General features: G+C 47.4%; 9 protein-coding genes across 9 annotated transcripts; 4 read left to right on the forward strand and 5 right to left on the reverse strand.

Annotated features, from left to right (window-relative positions):
• Positions 1-334: 334 nt before the first annotated feature.
• N7479_011082 (fungal specific transcription factor domain-containing protein) lies at positions 335-2483 on the forward strand (the record flags this gene model as incomplete). The annotated part of the gene is made up of 4 exons (XM_057258773.1): positions 335-438; positions 651-1356; positions 1446-2173; positions 2237-2483. Coding segments are annotated over 4 exons (1785 nt in total), but the record flags the coding sequence as incomplete, so codon positions are not given.
• Positions 2484-3727: 1244 nt separating this feature from the next.
• N7479_011083 (uncharacterized protein) lies at positions 3728-5155 on the reverse strand (the record flags this gene model as incomplete). Its single annotated transcript, XM_057258774.1, has 2 exons — positions 3728-4561; positions 4625-5155. 2 exons carry the CDS (start codon positions 5153-5155, stop codon positions 3728-3730), a joined length of 1365 nt encoding a protein of 454 aa, XP_057106232.1.
• A 488-nt stretch (positions 5156-5643) lies between these two features.
• On the forward strand, positions 5644-6453 carry N7479_011084 (syntaxin family protein; the record flags this gene model as incomplete). The annotated part of the gene is made up of 1 exon (XM_057258775.1): positions 5644-6453. The coding sequence occupies one exon, from the start codon at positions 5644-5646 to the stop codon at positions 6451-6453; it is 810 nt and encodes a 269-aa protein (XP_057106233.1).
• A 434-nt stretch (positions 6454-6887) lies between these two features.
• On the reverse strand, positions 6888-7322 carry N7479_011085 (uncharacterized protein; the record flags this gene model as incomplete). The annotated part of the gene is made up of 3 exons (XM_057258776.1): positions 6888-6977; positions 7043-7155; positions 7205-7322. The coding sequence occupies 3 exons, from the start codon at positions 7320-7322 to the stop codon at positions 6888-6890; spliced, it is 321 nt and encodes a 106-aa protein (XP_057106234.1).
• A 1040-nt stretch (positions 7323-8362) lies between these two features.
• On the reverse strand, positions 8363-9268 carry N7479_011086 (uncharacterized protein; the record flags this gene model as incomplete). Its single annotated transcript, XM_057258777.1, has 1 exon — positions 8363-9268. One exon carries the CDS (start codon positions 9266-9268, stop codon positions 8363-8365), a length of 906 nt encoding a protein of 301 aa, XP_057106235.1.
• A 1292-nt stretch (positions 9269-10560) lies between these two features.
• N7479_011087 (endonuclease/exonuclease/phosphatase family protein) lies at positions 10561-11992 on the forward strand (the record flags this gene model as incomplete). Its single annotated transcript, XM_057258778.1, has 3 exons — positions 10561-10767; positions 10821-11077; positions 11131-11992. The coding sequence occupies 3 exons, from the start codon at positions 10561-10563 to the stop codon at positions 11990-11992; spliced, it is 1326 nt and encodes a 441-aa protein (XP_057106236.1).
• Positions 11993-12185: 193 nt separating this feature from the next.
• On the reverse strand, positions 12186-13267 carry nbp35 (Fe-S cluster-binding ATPase; the record flags this gene model as incomplete). Its single annotated transcript, XM_057258779.1, has 2 exons — positions 12186-13132; positions 13183-13267. The coding sequence occupies 2 exons, from the start codon at positions 13265-13267 to the stop codon at positions 12186-12188; spliced, it is 1032 nt and encodes a 343-aa protein (XP_057106237.1).
• A 402-nt stretch (positions 13268-13669) lies between these two features.
• On the reverse strand, positions 13670-15025 carry N7479_011089 (kinesin family protein; the record flags this gene model as incomplete). The annotated part of the gene is made up of 1 exon (XM_057258780.1): positions 13670-15025. One exon carries the CDS (start codon positions 15023-15025, stop codon positions 13670-13672), a length of 1356 nt encoding a protein of 451 aa, XP_057106238.1.
• A 1437-nt stretch (positions 15026-16462) lies between these two features.
• On the forward strand, positions 16463-19628 carry N7479_011090 (phosphatidylethanolamine N-methyltransferase; the record flags this gene model as incomplete). The annotated part of the gene is made up of 4 exons (XM_057258781.1): positions 16463-16637; positions 16745-19346; positions 19411-19501; positions 19566-19628. 4 exons carry the CDS (start codon positions 16463-16465, stop codon positions 19626-19628), a joined length of 2931 nt encoding a protein of 976 aa, XP_057106239.1.
• Between the last annotated feature and the right edge of the window lie 1184 nt (positions 19629-20812).

The following is a 20812-nucleotide window of genomic DNA, read 5'->3' on the forward strand; positions in this document are numbered from 1 at the left end:
TAGAACTCGAATGCAAAACTTACATATGAAAAGCCGTATCTCAAGAGAGCCAAACACTAACACTCCACATTTAATGTCGTTGAAGGTCAAGTCCATCGGAGCTGGCTGGAGTACCAAACTGCTTACTCATCTTACTCATTTGCCGTTCCCCTAGGTTAGTGCCGCACTCCTAAAAAGGTCTGGCCTTCAATTCCGTCGATCTCAGTGGTTGATAGCAAAGTGGATTTTTTTGTGCATAGGCTCCGATGAAAAAGCTTGATGATTCAGCGGTGATCAAGAAGCTCTTACTCCGAGCTCCAGTCACAATTGCCGCCCCTATGATGACCGAAAAGGCTTCTTGACACGTAAGGAGGATTGCGATAATACTTTATGGATGATGCTACTGGCCCACGGGGCGGAAAAGGGCGTAGCGCATGCGACCTATGTCGACGCCGAAAGGTAATAAATATCCACACTGCCTGTGTGACAGCCCCTAATCCGATTCCACAGATCCGCTGTGATAGAAACCAACCAGCCTGCGAGAATTGTCATATTGCAGGATTACCATGTACTTTCTCCCAACCTATATCCCAACATCGGAAAAGCACCCGACAGTAAGACTCTATTATATCATTGGGCCCCTCTTTTACCAATCGCTTACGGGTACACAGAGAGCTTGCCGACGCCAAAGCTCGGGTTCGGGAATTAGAGACGACCCTGCTCGGACTTAAAGAATCCACAAGACATGGCCACAAACGGCTAGCTATTCCTTCTCCGAGCAGAGGCTCTTCTCCAGTGTCACCCAGACCCCTCGCCCAGGAATCTTTATCGTATTTGCCCGATACCCGTGATTTCGATACCGCGTTGGCAGCTTTCCAATGGCACATCTCATATTGTGGACTCGGGAGTGCTCTTTCGACTCAAAGGGCAGCTTTTTACTCTGTCATTCAGCAGCAGACAGGTTCCATATTCAATGTGGATGATTTTGCTCATGAGGTTACCCAATCTTTCAATTCACAACAGCTCAAATCGACAAAGAAAGTGATTGGGATCAAATGGCCAGAGTCGGTTCTAGTCCAACAGTGTTTGGATTATTTTGATAGAAATGGGCTCTATTCTATATTTCCAATTATCGATGTTGAGGCTGCGCAGATTCTACTCAATGCAAATGTCTTAGACCGGCCTCCGAACATGACTCGAGCCGCGAATCGGGCTTGTCTAGTTGCTTTTGCGGCAATGATCACCCATATCCACCGCCATGAGCGAACTTTCGCTGGTGCTGAACCGGATGCTTATTTACAAGCAGCGCTAACACTCCTTCCTGAAATGTTACTGGAGCCCCCTGATTTGAGAACCTTGGAAGCGGTTACAATATTAGTAAGTGCTTCGTGTACGGAGTACCCGACACTCTCAAGGTGGATCCCATGTCTCAGATGTCTCAGAAGCTTATACATATGTGGCCATAGATGCTCTATATCGCCCCTCTTGGCAGACCGCAATCAGCAGAACTACTTCTTGGCATCGCAGTGCAGCTCATCTATAACCTCGGGGCCAACAGAATACAAACCCCCAATGAGATACACAGAACAGACCAGCGTAGCCAACATCTCCGAGCTTTGTTCTGGCATTGCTATGCCGTCGACAAAGAATTCTCTATCCGAAAATCCCAGCCACCCTTGATAAATGATGCCGATTGCGACCTGGATCTGCCTACAACATACTCCCAGGAAACATCAGCCCGCCACTTCTACATGAAGCCCTTGTCATCCAAGGAGCTTCTTTTCCCCTCAGACCTCCGCTTTTCTGTGCTCAAATCCAAGATCTTCCGGTTACTTTATTCGGCGCACAGTGAGACACTACCGGAAGCCAGACGCCTTCAGCATATCCGTGAATTGGATCAAGAACTGAGCGACCTGAATCTGGGGTATCCCGTCGATTGCCGGCCAGATGTGTTCGCTACCGAGAGCGCACCGGACTATCTGTTCCACGACCTCAGTATCCGCGGTGTGAATATTCATTTGGAATATTACTATTGCCTTGGAAAGATCCATGGGGCGAGTAGCTCTTCCAGGATAACTTCCCCGCAGAGCTGGTCACCTCTCCCATCTAGCGCAGAGCTGTGCTTTGAAGCTGCAAGGTCTTCGTTGATCTACATCTGGCGAGTTCGCCAATTCGTCAACGAGCATACATTCTGGTAAGGGACACTGTGCCTTTTTCCTGCTTATACACGCTAATCTGACTTTCTTTCGTATTCCAGGCTTCATGCGCAGTTTCTCCTCACGGCCGTTTTCTCGGTCTTCTGGTATCTTATCACGGTTCCAACTTCGCCTACTTTCACAAGGGATCTCAAGACCTTGGAGGATATCGCTGGGCTGTTGGCTCACCTCAACAGACCGACGGATGACGGTCGGATTTTCCCGCCGCTTTATTTGACACAGGCTTTTGTTGAGAGGTTGATCTCGCTGGCGCAGCATTCCCGGCCCAGGGTTGCAGATACACGATAGGATTGCTCGATACATTCAGCCACTTTTCTCTTGAAGGTAGTACTTTTGTATATAAAAATAATGCTGGTACATTTCTGTGACTCGGTCTGGAACGTTGAGTTGGCGTAGGGATGATGTCTTGTGTAGGAGTATGTAGACCTCACTCCTAGGCGCCGACATATTGACTTCCGCTAGGTATTGGGTTGGCCAATTTAATTGACCTGAACTATTGGAATCTGTAGCAAAATACGTATGCATGCACTATGAATGTTTGTAGATTCTAACTCAAGTACAACTGACTTTCTTTGTGTATACAACACACTCAGATGTTTCCTTTTTTACCGACATTTTTCCACCAATCCCTGTCGTTGAAGTATACGTCTGCTCTCCCCTCTTCTCCCTTGCATATTTCTGCATGTATTGACCTTTCTTTGTTTATTTCTTTTTTTTTTCAGCTTTCTTTTTCCTTCGTCTTTCCCTTCATCGTTCTCCTCTTTTTAATCTACTGTAACTGCGCGGCCCTAAGTGACATAGCCACTAAGCGACCGGGCAGTACCCAAAATACCAGAGACTGAGAAGCCAGGAAATATTTCGAATTCATCTTTTCATGAACCAGACTTGCTTTGAATCACAACTTACCTTGATACCCCAATGTTGTTAGGGGGAGGGAATCATTTGGTAATTTGCTTTATGAATTGTTAGTTTGCTACTCCTTACAACAGCCCGGCCGGGCTAGCTCAATCGGTAGAGCGTAAGACTCTTAATCTTAAGGCTGCGGGTTCGACCCCCGCGTTCGGCTATTCCTAAAAACCAAACCTGAGATTTCTTTTTTTGCTCTTTTCATTTTGCAATTTGTGTATGCAAGACATAGAAGATATATCATATGCCTCTTTCTTTTTCAAAGCTTCGCCGTGTCTGGTGACCAATAAGGTGTAGATATCATATTGGAAGATTTCTCCCATGTTCATCCGTGCTATAGAGTCGTCTTGGAACATTTCTTTTTTCGAGTTGTTTTCTGTTGACATCTGAGCAATATATATTTAGATCCGAAGAGTAAGTTTTCTTAATATCACTTATTGGAAAAAACAAAGTTTATTAATGCAACTAACTAGAGCCGTCTATCTCAGTCAACAACTATGTACAATACGGCCCTACACCAGGACATCGCAATCATCAGTCATACCGCTCTAAGATATACACAAAAGCCCGAACCCTTTTTGCATCAGATGGGGAAATGCAGCGCCCCCATGCACCCAAGCAAATTTTCACAGCTTTGTTCCCTCCCGTCCACTGTCACTGGGACGCCTAGGCCGAATGGGCCCTAGGGACTGACCAACAGTATGGCTCGGCCCAGCCACCGAAGATGCCAATTGCGTCCGCGTTCCTTCATTCTCCGCAGAGTTGGTGCGAACAGCCCCTCCCCGCGTCCCCTGGTGAAGACGAGGGTCCATAAGCCATTGGACCTGCATGCGAACGCTGTTGACTGCCGCATTCGTATGGGCCATGTCCTCCTTGATGCGCATGGATTCATTCATGATAGCCATGCTGGCGCGAGCATCTAGATCTGTGATAGCATGCGAAAGTTGGCTGACCTCTTCTCGGAGAGATTCGTGCAGCGAGAGTAGATAGGTCGTAGCATTGGATGAAAATACACTCGCAGCGATATCTGCAGGATCATCTGTGTGAACGTCCACGCGAGCGGAGGATTGTTGTTCTCGGTCAGACTGGGTAGATTGTCCGCTGCTATTACTGCCCGAACCCAAACGTGTGGATTCGATAAGAGTAGACCGGATGTTTGCAAGCCCGTCTTCGAATATCTCATTCCGCTGCTGTAGATGTCGCATACTTGATTCGAGGGACTTGAGGCGGGTATTTTGCGTTTCAAAGTATGGGCCCATTGCGACTATAGGGCAGTTTTGCTCATGTGCTGCAATATCTGCTCGTCGGATCTTAACTGGACATGCGTATTTGGATGCTGTGCAGGGAATTGCAACCTCTGGACATGATTCAATATGCTCCCGCAAGGCCGCTCTAGTGACCACTGTCTCGCAGTCGACACATGTGACCTCAAGAACTGGACAAAGCTCTTTCTCATGCTCCTAGCATAGGTGTTTCCGGTCAGCGCATATATGGTTTCCAGGAAATTCAAAAAGGTAACTAACCTCGTATTCATGCTCTAGGACATCTTCCTCGCAATGAGAGCACCGCCGCACTCTATGAATACACTTCTGGTCCATCCCAACATCCTTACTTCGTGTCATATGATCGCATAAATCATCCGGACACGGCAATAGCCGGTACCCACAGTACTTCTCCACATGCGACTGGACATGGCCTCGGGGTATTATCTCTTGACAGCCCTCCGTTATCAATGGGCATCGCACTCGGATCTCGTCGCACATGTTGATAAGCAGGCGGGGCACGCTAGCTGACACCATCTGGGTGGGATTTCGGCAAGAAGGACACGGAAACTCGTCTGAGTCGGCCGAGCGGAATGCGGTGATAGCCGAACTGAGGCAACTTCCGCAGAACACATGGTCGCATTGTAGACGAACAGGTTCAACGAAAGGACAGTGGCAGATCGGGCACATCAGATGCGAGTCGTATTCGGAGACGAGATCAAGGCTGCGGAGGTCAATTAGCTCGTCGCGGTCGCGGCTTTCCTCCATGGCTAGGAAGTCTTGTAAATTCATGTTGCGCGGACTTCAAGCCTATCGCGAGGTCCAAAAATATATGCAAGGTACGAACAGGGTTTTATTCCCTATGTTTGTTGCTTCCTTGGAATGCGGAATCAGTGCGCGGGTTCATGCAGTTGCGCTAGATACCGAGATAGAGTGAATAGTCCAGATCCATAAGGATGACATTCAGAAAACAATCTGAGCGATCGGAAGGAAACGCTTGTAAGACATAAACATCTTAAGATCTCCGAGCTGAAGAGAAGGCGGGATGATTGCGGGGGGGAGATCAAGGGGAGGCAAAAAGCGGAAAGCGGTTGATCCGCACTGCTGCCTCCGCTTGCGAATCCTCGTCTGACCATCTCTACCTTCAACCTCGTAAACATTCCAACTCTCCTAACTTTATCTTGCTTGGCTGATCGGAGGTCTTTCTCCGTATTGACCGTCCAAACGCCTAAGATTTATATACCTCAACAGCCCGACATTTTGACCTCACACACCTCATCATGACGAACCCTTCCCAGCTATTCCTACTCGCCGATCACATCAAATTATCCCTTCTGGAGCGCGAAAGGGCAATCTCACTCAATCTCGAGCCCAATTCCCAAGATGGGGAGATCTCTGGATCTCTCGAGTCTCTTCGAGAGAGCATAGGAGCCCTGGAAGCTGAACAAATCCGGCTAGCCAACTCTCACGACAGCGCAGGCGCGGCCGCCCTGAAAGACCAACTTGAACCCCTCCAAGCTCAATACAAAGATCTGTCGGTCCAGTTCTACGGCACGGATGGCGAGCCATTGGACAACAACACGACGCAGGCGTCGAAATCCGCCACCCCCGATCTCAAGCAGCCAATCCCACAACATCCACCTTCCAAATCCGTCCGCTTCATGGACAGCTCCGCCGCAGCGGCAGCCGTGCAAGATGAGATTGACGAAGAAGATGAGCGCAACCGCAACAACCTCTTCCGCCCATATCGTGATGAGCCATCGCCGCGACTGGACCAGTCAGACATGGATAACCAGCAGATTTACGATCACCATGCTCAAACCATGCGCGATCAGGATGACCAGCTAGATCGACTGGGTGAATCAATAGGCAGACAGCACCAGCTGAGTATTCAGATTGGGGATGAGCTGGATGGCCATGTTCAACTTCTCGATGGAATGGATGGGGATGTCGAGCGTCATCAGACCCGATTGAACAGTGCAAGACGGCGGGTAGATAAGATCCGTCGAAAGGCGGGTGAGAACTGGAGCATGATGACTATCATCGGATTGATCATTATTCTGGTCATCTTGATCGTGATCCTGAAATGATACCCCGATACGGGTGGATGATTGGAGGCTGTTCTTTTATTGCTATTAATTTTTACTTTTCTGTGGCGAGCGGGCGTTTACACCTTTACGCAATACAGGACGATTGATTCTCCTGATGTTTTTCTTTCCTTCTCACAGTGGCTCGAGGCGTTGAGGCAATTGAGTCGCTCCTAGACTCCGGATTGGATTCTTGATTATACCAGCTGTGGACATCTACAAGCCTACACTTGATCACCACCTTCCCATATCCAATTATCTGCTCAGAAAAAGTGTGTAGTATCAATTGCCATTGACGAATGCGATAAACTCGAATTAAATCCCCACAACAGACTCCCTAACAGTCTCATCCTCAGACTGGCCCAGTAAAATACACAGGAATAAAAGAAGATCGTGATCGAAAGTTACAAAAAGAGCCGATAGTTTTCACGTATTGCTTAGTTGCCCTTGACCTCAACATGTTTCGTTTTCTTCTGCAACTCCTGGAAAGAGACTTCACCATCTAACTCGCCGCGATCCGCCTTCACCTAAATCAATCAAACATATTAGCTCTGATGGAATATGGACTTCAAGTGGGGGGGACAATGCTTACATCGGCTTCGCTGTTACTAGCCAGCTCAGCCGTCCACTTCCCCTTGCCCAATTTGCTCTCCTTAAGGACTTCTTGCTTCTTGGATTCGTAGTAGTTGGAGAGGTCCTCGCGGTCTGCTTTTAGTTAGTATATATGGCTGGGAGTAGCTGGTGGTATACTGACTTCTATCATCCTCTTTCAAGCTCCGGACTGCGGAGTAGTGGAATGTGGAAGCTGGCACGGCGAAGTTGGATCGGATAGCTTGGCGAGAGGAGGCACGGATAGAGGTGATGAATGACATGGTGATGATGTAGGTGAGGTGAGTTTAGATAGAATGGTAGAGATGTAACTTTGGATAGATTTGCAACTTTGCAGATGTTGGAGATGGGGAAAGGTGTTTGAAAATCAAATTGGAACTCTCTTCCGGGCGTATGGAGAATTTAAGAGAGCAGGTCTTCTTTTCCATCTGGTTCTGCCCAGTCTTGATGCTATATGACATCATTCGATCTGGGTGGGTCAGACCTACTAGAGGGTTATATACATTGACCTTGAAAATGCTGCAATTACTCTACAGTTTAGAAGGAATACCAGGACTATTCTGTCCGAGGCATTTGAAGCTTTAAATTAAATGTAGATGAGATATTTGTTGGAGACATCCTGTATATTGACATATACGGAGTACATCCCCGCATAAAAGTCATGAGTGTGGAGACCTTGTCCACGGGTCTTGGCCACTTCTTTTCCCGAAATATCCAATCTTTTCAATACATATAATTTCAAACTGCAATAAAAGGCGAAAAGAAATGCTTGTGATATGTAGGAAAATAGGGTTATTTGATCGAGGCATAGATTGAAATTCTAAGGTTTGCCGGAGTTGGAAGGAATGGAAGATGCAGCAGACGGTAATATTGGGGAAAACTCTTATGCTTATGTACTATAGAGCTTAATCTTTAAAGTTGGTTCTTCAGTTCGTTATTAATAAGTTAAAAATGAAGTGACAAGATTTCACAGAAGCTAGCAAAACAGAAAGATGCTCACTTTACTAGTGGCTTCCCAGTTCCTGCCTTGCCGTTGACCGGATTCTATACTTCTATGTTGAATTTAATCTTCAAAATATTTGTTATCTAGATTTACTGAATAGTTAGTGAGAAAATGAAAAGAAATCTATATTTTGGTATTTCGAAACACTTTATGAAATGAATACAGCTCAACTGAAAACAAAATGCATAAACAACTAAATCATAAGTATTCAGAATGAGGGCGATTGAACAGCGGGAGTGGTTTTTTGTTAAATGAATACACAAGTCCTACAAGTACACACCTGTCTGCGCTGCACTTGTCTCAATGGCCTCTGGGTTCAATATCAAACCGTATCTGCATGATAGTCGCCCTCCAGACAACGACTCTGGCGATACGACGTGAACCTCTGTTGAATGCCGACACAACAATAGCAGCCACTCCCTTCCCAAGCTCTGTGCCTAGAATAGCCTTATATCCGGGGGTATCAAACTCCCAAGACACCTGGTTTCCTGCTTCTGGATTTAGTTGAAACCTTGGGGAATTGGCTGGTTGAGTTTCAGCCCAAAGTGTCTGTATAAAGTCCCTGGTATCCACGTTAATAACATTCTCGAGGTATATATGTCTCAAGTCATTCCGGCCAAAGTGAACATCGTACTGTGCAAGGGCGACTTGACTCCACCAAGGTCCATCGTACCGGTCAACATTTCTAAGGATAATAACTCCCCTCGCAGCTGCAATATGATGGATGTTAATTCCGGTTGTTCCTCTTCTAGGGCTCGGACGGCTCGACTGCTTTGTGAGTTTGGCTTCATGGTAATCTTCACTGCCTACAGGGAGGCCGCAATTCTCGAGATCAGCAGAAAGGGCCGGGGGTCGTGGAATCCAGCGGTCGAATTTTACTATCCATCTTTCGGACCGGCGTTTAGTATGGGCCAAGGATCTATATTCGAAATCTGGTGGTTGGACTGTGCAGTTAGGCTCATTTGGATCATCGATCCATCTTTGTCGCAACTCTCCCCACATTTGGCGTTGACCGTACTGATAAACATTAAGGTCAATGTTGCCATCCTCGGTGGATGCGTCATTGCCGAGAGGGGGAGGAGGGGGAGGTATAGTTTGTAGCTCTATAGCAGCTTCCTCGTCACTGGGAGACTGAGGGCCAAAACCGGGCGATCTGTTGCGGCGACGACAGATATTGAAACAGTTCCAGGGACAACAACCAGGCATATTTGTAAATATATTTGATTGGATCGAAATGTATAATAAAAAACTAAAGTATTGAGTATTGAATGGAATATTGAACGAAATATTCAATGATGAACTTGTACTTGTCTGTACGATACTCGGAGAGGCCGAGAATTATATAGATGTGAGCTGAGGAGGTGGCGCATACTTGACCATGAGTATCGCTTTCAACTACATACAAAGAGGACAAAAACAGAACCATTATGCACAAAGAGTTACAAAAATATCAGCACTCGAACAAGGGAGAGAATGATAGTAAGGGAGCTGAGATCACGGTCCCAAGTGGACACTAAGAAATGGACAAAGAAGTTGAAGTCGAAGACACTAAGCACAATGAGAGCAGAGAGAACAACAAGTGCGACAAGAACAGCAATTACATAGATAATTGTGCACAAAGAGAACGTTGCCAACTAACATGACAGCGTAGACGAAGTAGTCGAGAATACCGATGTCATGAAGTCTACCGGCTCGAATGGTGAAAGCTAACTGTTTTAGAAATTCGAGATTGGCACATTTTAGGCTAAACGATATACAACATGGGAGAGATCATTGAATAATAGTCCGATAGATACTTTATTCTAACCAGCTCCGGACCCAGGGTATTATCGTTCTGCTATCTGCTATTGTTGCCTACGATATTATACAACATATTTGACCTTAGATGGATATCACCTTTTGAGCTATCGTTGGGCCTTGATTTAAACACTAAGACACCCTGAAGTCTAATTGCGGGATATTTCTTCGAATCAAACATGTTCATGGTTATTGTTTAACATATTATGCTCCAAGTATATTAACGTGAAAATAAGCTAAGACTGCTACCACAAAAACGTGGGCTCTACCGCTAAGCTTGATTTGATAGTAGGTACTTCTGCACGCCGATTTCTCCGAAGCTTCCCCTGCCAAAATATAGGAGAGAAATGGGGGAACCACACTGCCAATCATTGCCAATCAACTACACATGTGGCATTAGTGTATCTTCTACCGGTTTTCCTTGGCGCAGAACTGCACGTCGCTCATCAAAGCTCGTGAATAAATTATTCAGTTGAATTGATGCAGACTAGGTATATATATTTCTTCAATTACTCTAGAAACTATCATCTTCATCCCATTCCATTGTTTTAGGATCTACATCCCTGAACAGCCGTGGTAGCCTCGTCCTCTTTAAAAATTGGTGGATTTACACAGACTCCTATCAGGTATGATCAGGACCAACAAACATCTATAACTATACAAGTTACCATCAAAATAACTGTTCAACTAGATCCTTCAAGATGAAGACCATCCTCCCCAGCGTTCTCCTGCCGGCACTAGCCAGCGCAGCTGCATCAAGCGGCGAATTCACCGCGATGAGCTTCAACGTCGCTGGTTTGCCAGCAATCTTCAACGGCAATGATGTTAATGGCTCAAAGACCGATAATTCCAAGCAGATCGGCACCTACTTTGCTAAGTATGGTTACGATATCATCAATATGCAGGAGGTACCGCTCCATCCCGTCTCCCTAACATATCAATTGATCTAACCCCGCTCTAGGATTTCAACTATCACGCCTACATCTATGATGCAGACAATCACCCCTACCGGACCGCTACATCTGGCGGCGCAGCCATCGGAAGTGGTCTGAACACTATCTCCAACCACAACTGGGTCGATTTCACACGCGTGAAATGGAACAAATGCTCTAATGCATCCGGCGCCGACTGTTTGACCCCTAAGGGTGCCACATTCATGCGTTGGAACCCGGCTGAGGGAGTCTATATCGACTTCTACAACGTTCACACCGACGCTGGGTGAGTAAAACATTACCCCATTATAGTTGATCCAAGGACTGACTCCCACCAAGCACCGAGCCAGAAGATGAAGTTGCCCGAAACTCCAACTTGCAGCAAGTCGCTGATTACATCGACACCTGGTCCGTTGGTAATGCTGTCGTGATCATGGGTGATACAAACAGTCGGTACACCCGTGCCGATGACACGGCCCTCCGTGTCCTCAAGTCTCAGAATGGCCTCTCAGATGCCTGGGTCGACCTTGCGAAGGGTGGTGTCTATCCCACTGCTGGAGCAGAGGCTTTGCTATGCGAAAACCCGTCTACTGTGCAGACCTGCGAGACAGTTGACAAAGTGCTGTACCGTGGGTCTGACCTTGTGGACCTCAATGCAGAGAGCTTCCTGTATAACGGTGGATTGTTCACCAACACTGGTTCCGATTATTTCGGCCAAATTCTATCGGATCACAACCCGGTCCTTGTGAACTTCACCTGGTCGCTTTCGCCTACGCTGCGACAAAGTCAGTTCTCCGGTGGCCCCCATGGACTGTGGTTCAATGATCTGCCGAGCGTTCCTGAGTCGCCTGTTGTTTCTGAGATCACTTTTAGTGGTGCGAACAGACTGGATGCTGTTGCTTTGAAGCTGAATGATGGCACTTCGTTTAGCCATGGAGGAACTGGTGGCAACAAGGTCTCTCTTACCCTGAACTCCGAAGAGTACTGGACCGAGACGGAGCTCTGCACTGGGAAGTATAATAACAACACCCGCAACTTTTATATCAAGGCTACTACCAGCACTGGTAGATCCTTGGAGGCGGGTACCTCAACTACTGACTGTCAGACCTTCACTGCCCCTGATGGCTTTGCGGTCGTGGGTTTCATGGGACAAGCCGAGGACGAAGTCGATCAATTGGCTTTGGTATATGCAGCCTACTAAGGGGTAAGAAAACTGATTACTTGTGAGGTGGATCTGAATTTGTGATGAATATGCACGTGTTTCTTTGCTATTTTAGCCAATCGTATCAAGTCATGTTTATGTTATGTATGTCCCAAACGCCGAGGTATTCCGCAGAAATTTTATCCATATGCACCGCGCTGTGTAAAAAAGCCAAAAAAAATGAAAGAGCGCCTTAATCAATCATGTCCTCTGGGAGAACATCATCCGGATTCTCTCCAACCGCTTGTCCCACCAAGCGCACAACGCGCTTGATTGCCTTAGAAGCGGGACTGTCCGGGAAGTTATCCACAAAGCTCTCGCCGAAGTCGCATGCCATGCCAACACGGGGATCCAGAGGCACAGCACCTAGGAAAGGAATGCCCATTTTCTTGGCCAGCCGGCGACCCCCACCAGTTGTCGCTCGGAATATTTGCGACTCGTGGGTGCAGTTAGGACAGACAAACCCAGACATATTCTCTACCAAACCCAACACCTTAATGCCAGCCTTGCGGCAGAAATCGACTTCCTTGCGAACATCCAGTAGGGAGACCTCCTGCGGGGTAGTCACGACAACAGCACCGTCAACGCCAGACTCCTTCAGCAAAGAGTTGACAGATAGATGCTCATCCGAGGTTCCAGGAGGCGTATCAACAATCAAGTAATCCAGTAGACCCCAGTCCACATCCTTGAGGAATTGCTTGATCAGTCCGTTCTTCTTGGGCCCGCGCCAGATCACCGCGTCGTCCCGGTTAGGCAGCATAAACTGCACGCTCATCGCGCCCAGGTTATCTGTCACCCAGACGGGACTCCAGCCGGCATTGCTGATGTGAATAGTCTCCGACTCCACGCCCATCATCTTGGGGATTGACGGCCCGCAGATATCGGTGTCCATGATGCCGACGGTGGAGTCGGGGTTTGCGGCGAAGGCGTGCGCGAGGAGGGTTGAGAACGTAGATTTGCCGACTCCTCCCTTTCCGGAGAGGACTAAGATCTTGTGTCGTATTTGGGAGAGTCGTTCGGTGATGATTGGAATGTCGGGGTCGGGACCTTTGGGCGCAGTGGCGCAGATCTGCTGGTTTGGGCAACCGGTACAGGCATCACCTTGGCCAGCCTGCTCAGACTCAGGACCGGGGCAGTGTTCTATGGAGAGTTAGTGTGTGTATTGTGTCAATGATTCTGCGCATACATACCTGGTTCCGGTGCGACAAGGCTGGGCGTGACCTTGGATGATACTGCTAGAGATTCCTCCCTGGACTCCTCCACGTAGGGCGCCATTTTAGATTGCTGCTCTGTGTGACAATTGAAATGAGAGCAAATAGAAAACAAGAAGATATTATGTCAGTCGCAAGAAACAGAGAAATTCAAAGTCCGGTGGCGGATTGATGCTTGATAAGCGGGGATGACTAAAAACCCGCCGCGATTGGCGGGGCAAGGCATATCTGCGGTGTCGGAGTGTATAAAAGTCGACAGTGAAATATTTCATTTTATTGGACTATTGCTATGCTATTCTACTATTGAACTAACATATCTTAGAAAACATAAATAATTTTTCTATATCTATAAAATACTGGAGTAGGTGTAGTGTACAGTGAATGGGCAAATCAAATGAAATACGAGGCATGGTTGGAGAGAAGCCAACCTCTATAACAATAACATGTATGCATGATGCATACATATCTATTGCTTATGTCCATTTGCCAAGCCAACTAGATCTCCATATTTCAATGTATTTGTCGTTGCGTTATACTGATTGGCTTCCGGCGAGACAGTCAATATCATGGCTGAATGAGTATCGGTTGATGCCTCGAAATGCTCCCGTAGCACCATAGTCAGTGGAGAGGAACGGTATGGGATACGGGACTTCTTGCTCGATCGGGCTCGGATCACTTCTTTCAACGCGAGAAGGTCGGTATTTATCTGCCTTCCTTCCTGCTTCTCTTGGGGGGTTTGTTTGAGCGCAGACCCAGTCGTGCTGAAAAGGAACTCAGCACCGGCCAGATCTACGAACACAAGCTTCCCACCAATACATCGATGTGTTTGAGCGGTAGTTGCAAAGACCCCAGATTCATGCTCGTCCGCTTCTTTCACGCGAGATTCAAACTCGGCCTTTTTGGCTTCTGCGGCATCGACACGTGCTTGATCTACTTGATAATCAGGATTTGGAACGAATTTCCCCTCTTCAGTTTGGACAATCGCGCGAGATTGTTCCTCAATATAAACATCTGTTGCATGTTTCCCCACAGGAACAAGCTCAGATTGTCGCTCAACCACTTGATCACGCGCATCGAGAAGATCCTTGGTGATGATTTCTAGTTCGATCACGGCATGCGTGCGTGAGCTTTGATCGTGCATTGTCGAAGTCGCAGTCTTGCGGTGTTTCAGGCCTTTTTGCAGCTCCTGATGCAGCTCTTCGAAGCTCCAACAAGCCTTCGTAGCAATTGGTCGGACTCTCACTTTGCCATTTTCCAACATTTCTGTTTCGCCACGGATGTAGACCCGGCCATCAGATCCCTCGCGGACAAAACACTCATTCCTCTCATTAAGGAGATCGAAAGCAATATTTTTCCGTAGTTCAAACACACGAAGCCCAATGCCGAATTGATAGTTGCTGTCCTCCATGTTGATGTCTTTTAGTACAGCGCTGAGTTGCTGCGCAGCAGCTAAACAAAGCCCAAACTCATTGGCATGCTCAAAGTCGTAGCCAATCATGGTGTGAGATTTGCCACTACCTGAGTGGCCGTATGCAAAGAAGTTGCAAGACTTGCCCTCCAGAACTTGTGGGATGATTGGTGCAACGACACGGTTGAATACCAAGTGGTTGTTATCATCATATTCAATGATCCCATCAAATGAGAATCCACTCTTCCAGTGTTTTCCTCGGGTAGAAAGCGCTTTAGCTTGTAAAGGTGAAGTAATAGAGATGCATGACTGTGGATTGTTATGATGTTGGCCATATTCCCGCTGGATTTCTCCCTTTTCGGCCTCACTCGGGTTGAGAGGTCGCCATCTCACCCATATTTTGAATACATTCATCTTCCTTGTAAGTGAGCTTTCTGATACCTAGAAAAGAAGAAATACGAGAACAGAGGCTTCAAGGGCTGTCGCGTAGTTGGCTTCGTAGTTGGCTTATGTAACGAGGCGGCAACCTTGGCATCGACTCCATCAACGTGTTACAGTACGGAGTATAGGCCGGGGCTTTGAGTCTTTGAGTTAATTGAGCTTCATGTAATGAGATTGAAATGGGCCCCACAAAGCTGAAAGAGACTTTCAAACCCCGAAGGATGCTAGAGTACCTATCGCTAATTTATATGCCTAATCAGGTTCTACCTACATTCTAGTGTATGCAAGTTCTACCCGTGGAGATATGAAAACCACTCAAACAATAAGTAACTCCACAGGGTGAAAATAATCCCGGGCCCTGTCAGCACTTAACTAGGGGGACCAGAGCTTTGATCTAGCGCCTCCGCTGCAGCCGGATGGACGTGGCCCAGTGGAACAGCTTGAAAGGCTGCATCTAGCACACCACTAAGACAAGAAGCGGGGATTTTGGGCTGCAGCTTGGATTTGATCATCCCTGTTGCATATACCACATACGTTGTAGTAAAATTAATACAGGTACGGAGTAGGCAGTGCACTATTATGAGTATCCATTATTATCAATCTTGCACGCATTGACATTAACGGTGCCTGTACATCGCAACAGGGGGTTTTCAATTCTGGCTCTGATCAACAACCAGGGATTTGAATTATTGGATGATGTCAAGTACTCCACGGCCGTGGATCATCTAATTCGTCCGTGGAACATGCGGACACGATCACAATGCATTTTATATACAAAGTATTGGGGGCTTGAGCTCCGGAAATGAGATACGCATCCTATCAACACAGGCGGTAAGTGCACAAGGTATGTGCTATCGCGTGGCACTATGTACACCGTATAAGATGCCGCACTTACCGCATTGCACAATACCCCGCTGTTGATCAAGTGTATATAGCCATGGGCAAGAGAGGAATGGATAGACATGAGACATGGGTGTCGCAAAGCCTATCCGAAATCGAACTAGACAAGGGTATTTCCCAACACATCTCTAGCGAAGAAGCGGACTAAAGCCACTTAGGCCCCATTTCTTTCCCCTTCCGCTCCATTCGGAGGCCCGCATTTCTTGAGAACTCGCAAGTCTCAACGGTTCCACTCTTTATCGGAATTGATATAAATAATAATTGGTCTCCTCGGTAATTTCTTCTCTTTGTCTCTCAGAAAGAAAAAAAAAAGAGAGAGAGGGACCTCCCATTGTCAGGAACAAAAAAACCTTGGACACAGAGGACAAATCATCAAGCAGCCCTGAAAGACCTCGTGTCCGTTTCTACTGACTAAGCATAGTTCCGCTTTTTCGATTATCACATGCTTCTGTCGTCACATTCCGTCTCAACAGTTTTCTCTCTCTCAACACCCTTGTAAAGTGGCACACCATGGATCAAGGCCTTTCAACAGGGGCCCATCAAGATATTGATGGGCTACGTGAGAGAAATATACGCGTCGATTCAACAGTCGGTCGCGAGGCTTTAACAGCCGTCGGCGAAGTGGAGGTCAAAGACAAAGATGGTAAAGAATTGAAGACCTTTGGGAGAACTCCTGATGGAACAGGTAAGCTTGTTATATGTTAATTATGTTTGCAATTGACTTAAATGGATGCACCAAACCATTCTTCCTTCATGTTTTGTCGAGAGCCCGCTGCTAACCGGGTCCTTCAGTGTTCACTGTCCCCCAGACTCATGATATGGTCTCTCAGCTGCTTTTGCCGTCTGAGCCAAAGAACTTTGGTGATCTTGTGGTTTTAGTTCTATTGGCGGGTCATATTCTGTTTCTCTGGGCCCTCCCCGCGGGTGCCAAAATCCCGGTCTTTGCAGCCACCTACCTCTTCTGGCGTCTGGCTTATAATGCAGGAATTGGGTGGCTGCTTCACAACCAGTCGCACCACAAGACGATGATTCGATGGGCCGAGAAGACCAAAATCTTTGTCAACCCAGCCACTGGGGAAAACCCCCACCCCACATTATATAATTGGCTCAAACGGGAACTGGAGACCAAGGTCCCGCAGGATTACTCGTTCGACAATGCTCCAATTGAATACAACACCTGGCTTGTCTTTAGGCGTCTTGTGGACTTGATTCTCATGTGTGACTTCACTTCCTACTGTCTTTTCGCCATAGCTTGTGGCCACCAACCCGTTGACGAGAGTATTCTCATGACTGTTCTTCGATGGACCGCAGGCATCGTGTTAGTGCTGTTTAACCTCTGGGTCAAACTGGATGCGCATCGAGTGGTGAAGGACTATGCATGGTATTGGGGTGATTTCTTCTACCTCATTGATCAAGAATTGACTTTTGATGGCGTGTTTGAAATGGCACCTCACCCCATGTACTCGGTTGGCTATGCGGGCTACTACGGAATCTCTCTGATGGCAGCCAGCTATAAAGTGTTGCTCATCTCAATCATTGCCCATGCAGCACAATTCGCTTTCCTTGTTCTGGTGGAGAACCCGCACATCGACAAGACTTATAACCCGCCACCACCCAGAAAGCGCTCTACCTATGCGGGTTCTTCTTCCAGCTTGCCCACCGATCTAGACACTCCGACAGCGCCAACCCCGTCTGAAGACCAGGCTCCCAACGCGACATCTTCGTATTCTGTCAATCCGCCCCAGTCCGTTCACAACCTCCTGGGGCTGCACAACCTGGATTTGTATAGAACCACGGATTCATCGATCATACTGGTTCAACTTCTTGTATTCTCTATTACAACATTGACACCCTCTACACCAGGGTATCAGTTCTTGTTTGTGTTCCTCGCCGCCGCTTCCAGAATCTGGTATTCCGTAGGCATTGGATATATCCTTCGGAATCAATCCAACTCCAAATCATGGACAAGGCACTTTGTCAAGTATGGTGACACGCCGCAGGAAGCGTGGAACCAATGGAAGGGCACTTATCATCTCAGCATGGTCTTGTGCTACTCTAGCTTTATTGCTGCCGTGTGGAAGATGTACACATTCCCGGCCGATTGGGGCTATGGTCTAGTTCTGTTCCGACACGTGCTTGGAGCTGGCCTGATCAGTCTGCAAATCTGGACTTCAGTCAGCATCTACGATTCTCTCGGCGAATTTGGCTGGTTCTACGGTGACTTCTTCTTCGATGATTCTCCAAAGCTCACATACAACGGCATTTATCGTTTCCTCAACAACCCAGAGCGTGTTCTAGGTCTGGCAGGCGTGTGGGGTGCTGTTCTCATCACCAGTAGCGGAGCCGTAATTTTCCTCGCCTTGCTGAGCCACATCCTGAGTCTAGCTTTCATTCAATTTGTCGAACGTCCTCACATGCAGAAGCTGTACGGTCGTAGCCTTCGCCAGGATGCGGGTCTTGTTAAGAGTCTGAAGCGTTCCCTGCCACCCTCTCTCAAGCAATTGCACGGAAGTGTTGACAAGATGTTCGACGATTCCTTCGAGTTCATTGAGGAGATACTTGACAACGCCCGGCCCAAACTCGCCGCAGGAGTTAACACATTCGTTAAAGATACCACTGCTCTCTTCCAGAAGTACCCTGCTCGTGTCACCATCTCCCGAATTGACGCAGACCTGGCTGGATTCGATGTTCGCGATTATTCCCTGTCGGTTGAAGGTACCAGTGCTCTGTCCTTTGAGGAGAGCGAAAAGAACAAGGGTCGCGAAGGCGCAAACGCACGCATGCCCCTGGACCGCCGTGGTGATCTTAAGGACTTGACATTTGAATACGGCGCCCCGATCAAGGTCAAATGGACTGCCCCACTCCATCACAGTAAGAAGGATTGGATTGGTCTTTACCGGGTCACAGACAATACCTCGCGAGAGGTCACTCGCGTGTCATCGCAAGGCCGCTGGGTCGCAACCAACGAAGGCGCATACGACAACTCGACTTGCGAAAAGGGTATCCTTACTAGTGATGTTGTTATCCCGTCGTCCGACCGTCCGGGCCAGGACCCCTGCGAGTTCGCGTCTGGTGAGATCGTTCTTTCTGGTGACAAGCTCTTCTGGACCCAGGGTGTCTTCGAACTCCGCTACCACCACAACGGTATGCACAATGTCATGGCTATCTCGAGACCATTTGAAATCCGTATTCGCCGGTCGGATGAGGATGAAACTATCACTGATAGTGGTGTTTTCATGGAATCGGCTGTGGAGAATGCCTTGTTACCCCTCGTTCGTAACTGTTTCGACCGTGATCCTGAAATCGCTCCGGAGACTGTTGATGAGCAGTTCGGTAGCCTTGTTGAACGGGATGGCAAGTTTGCCAAGCGTGTTGTCTTTGCTGTCCACCAGATGTAAGTTCCTTTTTCTTATGATTCCTCCAATTATGTATCGTTCGCTAACCCCTTCGTCACACAGGTTTGGTATCGAGTTAGCACCCGATGTTGTAAAGGCCGATGGCAACGTGCGAAATCTGGCTTGGAGAATCTGCAATGCCAAGAAAGTTCTCGTAAGTATCGGACTACGGGCTGAAATGTGGTTTTTGGACCGAAGCTAACTTGCCGGTGATGCAGGCTCCCTACAGCATGTCAAGATCCAATGGGACGACGACACCACTCGAGGAGGGCAAGGTATAATTCCTCGAGGCAGAAACCCAGCCATACATTTATGATGGCAGAAGACGAATTGGGTTGAATGACATGCGTCAATCCCAAGCGGATTTGGCGCTTGACGATTGATGCTTACAGTCAAAAAATCAAAATCACAAAAACAATCAAAATAAAGAAAGATGTCACAACTAAGAAAATCATGTTTTGAAGAAGGAGTTGTCCTGTTTTGCTTTCCTTGCCTTGCATGCAAAGGATCATGCGAGGTTCAAGTTAATGATTCCCATGATGGTTTTGTTTACTTAGATTTCAGGGGTTGAGTGGGTGGTAGTGGTGATTTTCATACTCCGTATGTCTTGCTTTTTGGGAGCTGGCTACTGTTTTCTTCTCCACTTCTTCGTACATAGCTTTAGGAGAAATCTATTGCTTTGCTTGTGATCATTGACTTTATTTTCCAAGACGTAAAACTACTGGCAATGCTGCAAAATATCAAAGGTAAAAAAGTGTCTATCTTCATGGATCTCGTATATGAGAAGACTACCAAGTCCAAATCTCCAACGCAAGGACTTCCAAAGTAACTTCAACCATCTACTCCCATCTTTAGTGTATCAGTTCTAGCACGCATCGGAAAAATATACTCGAGAGGAACACTAACATACTAGATACACCCTCATCTCTCAGCAAATGGGGCTAGGAATTCGCCCTGATGGCCCCTGGGAAGGTACACAATCTCCATTACTCGACTACATGCATCTATTTACTACAAACAAGTCCTTTTCTTATGTGAAGTTGTGCGATCATGCACATGCATTAAACCATATACTATGTATTCTGAGGTGCAGACCTAGGCAAAGCTTTGAATGCTGTCAGCAAAAGTCCAAAAAGACCAGAAGGAGCAAAACGAGCACAAATAGCTTCACAATTGCAAGTAAAAGTAGAAGCATAATAGTATTCAGTCAAGCCGGTTAATTCATCCCATCCCCTGTTGGCCCCTCCCACCGAACTGTCACCCAAGACGGATAAGCAGCTCAGCATTAGGAAACCAACACAAGCCAAGTATAGCAGTACCATGCCGCGGACAAGACAACGATGCAAAGAACGTGATCAGACGACGACGGGCCCAAAGCCTCCAGGCTCCACAACCTTCCTCCCGATCACACCCGAAGGCACAAAAGGTCCAGTATAAGGGAGGTGGAAAACAGTGGATCGACGCC

The sequence above is a fragment of the Penicillium vulpinum genome (assembly GCF_028829585.1).
Source record: "Penicillium vulpinum strain IBT 29486 chromosome Unknown utg000004l_segment0_segment0, whole genome shotgun sequence".
Classification (NCBI taxonomy): domain Eukaryota; kingdom Fungi; phylum Ascomycota; class Eurotiomycetes; order Eurotiales; family Aspergillaceae; genus Penicillium; species Penicillium vulpinum.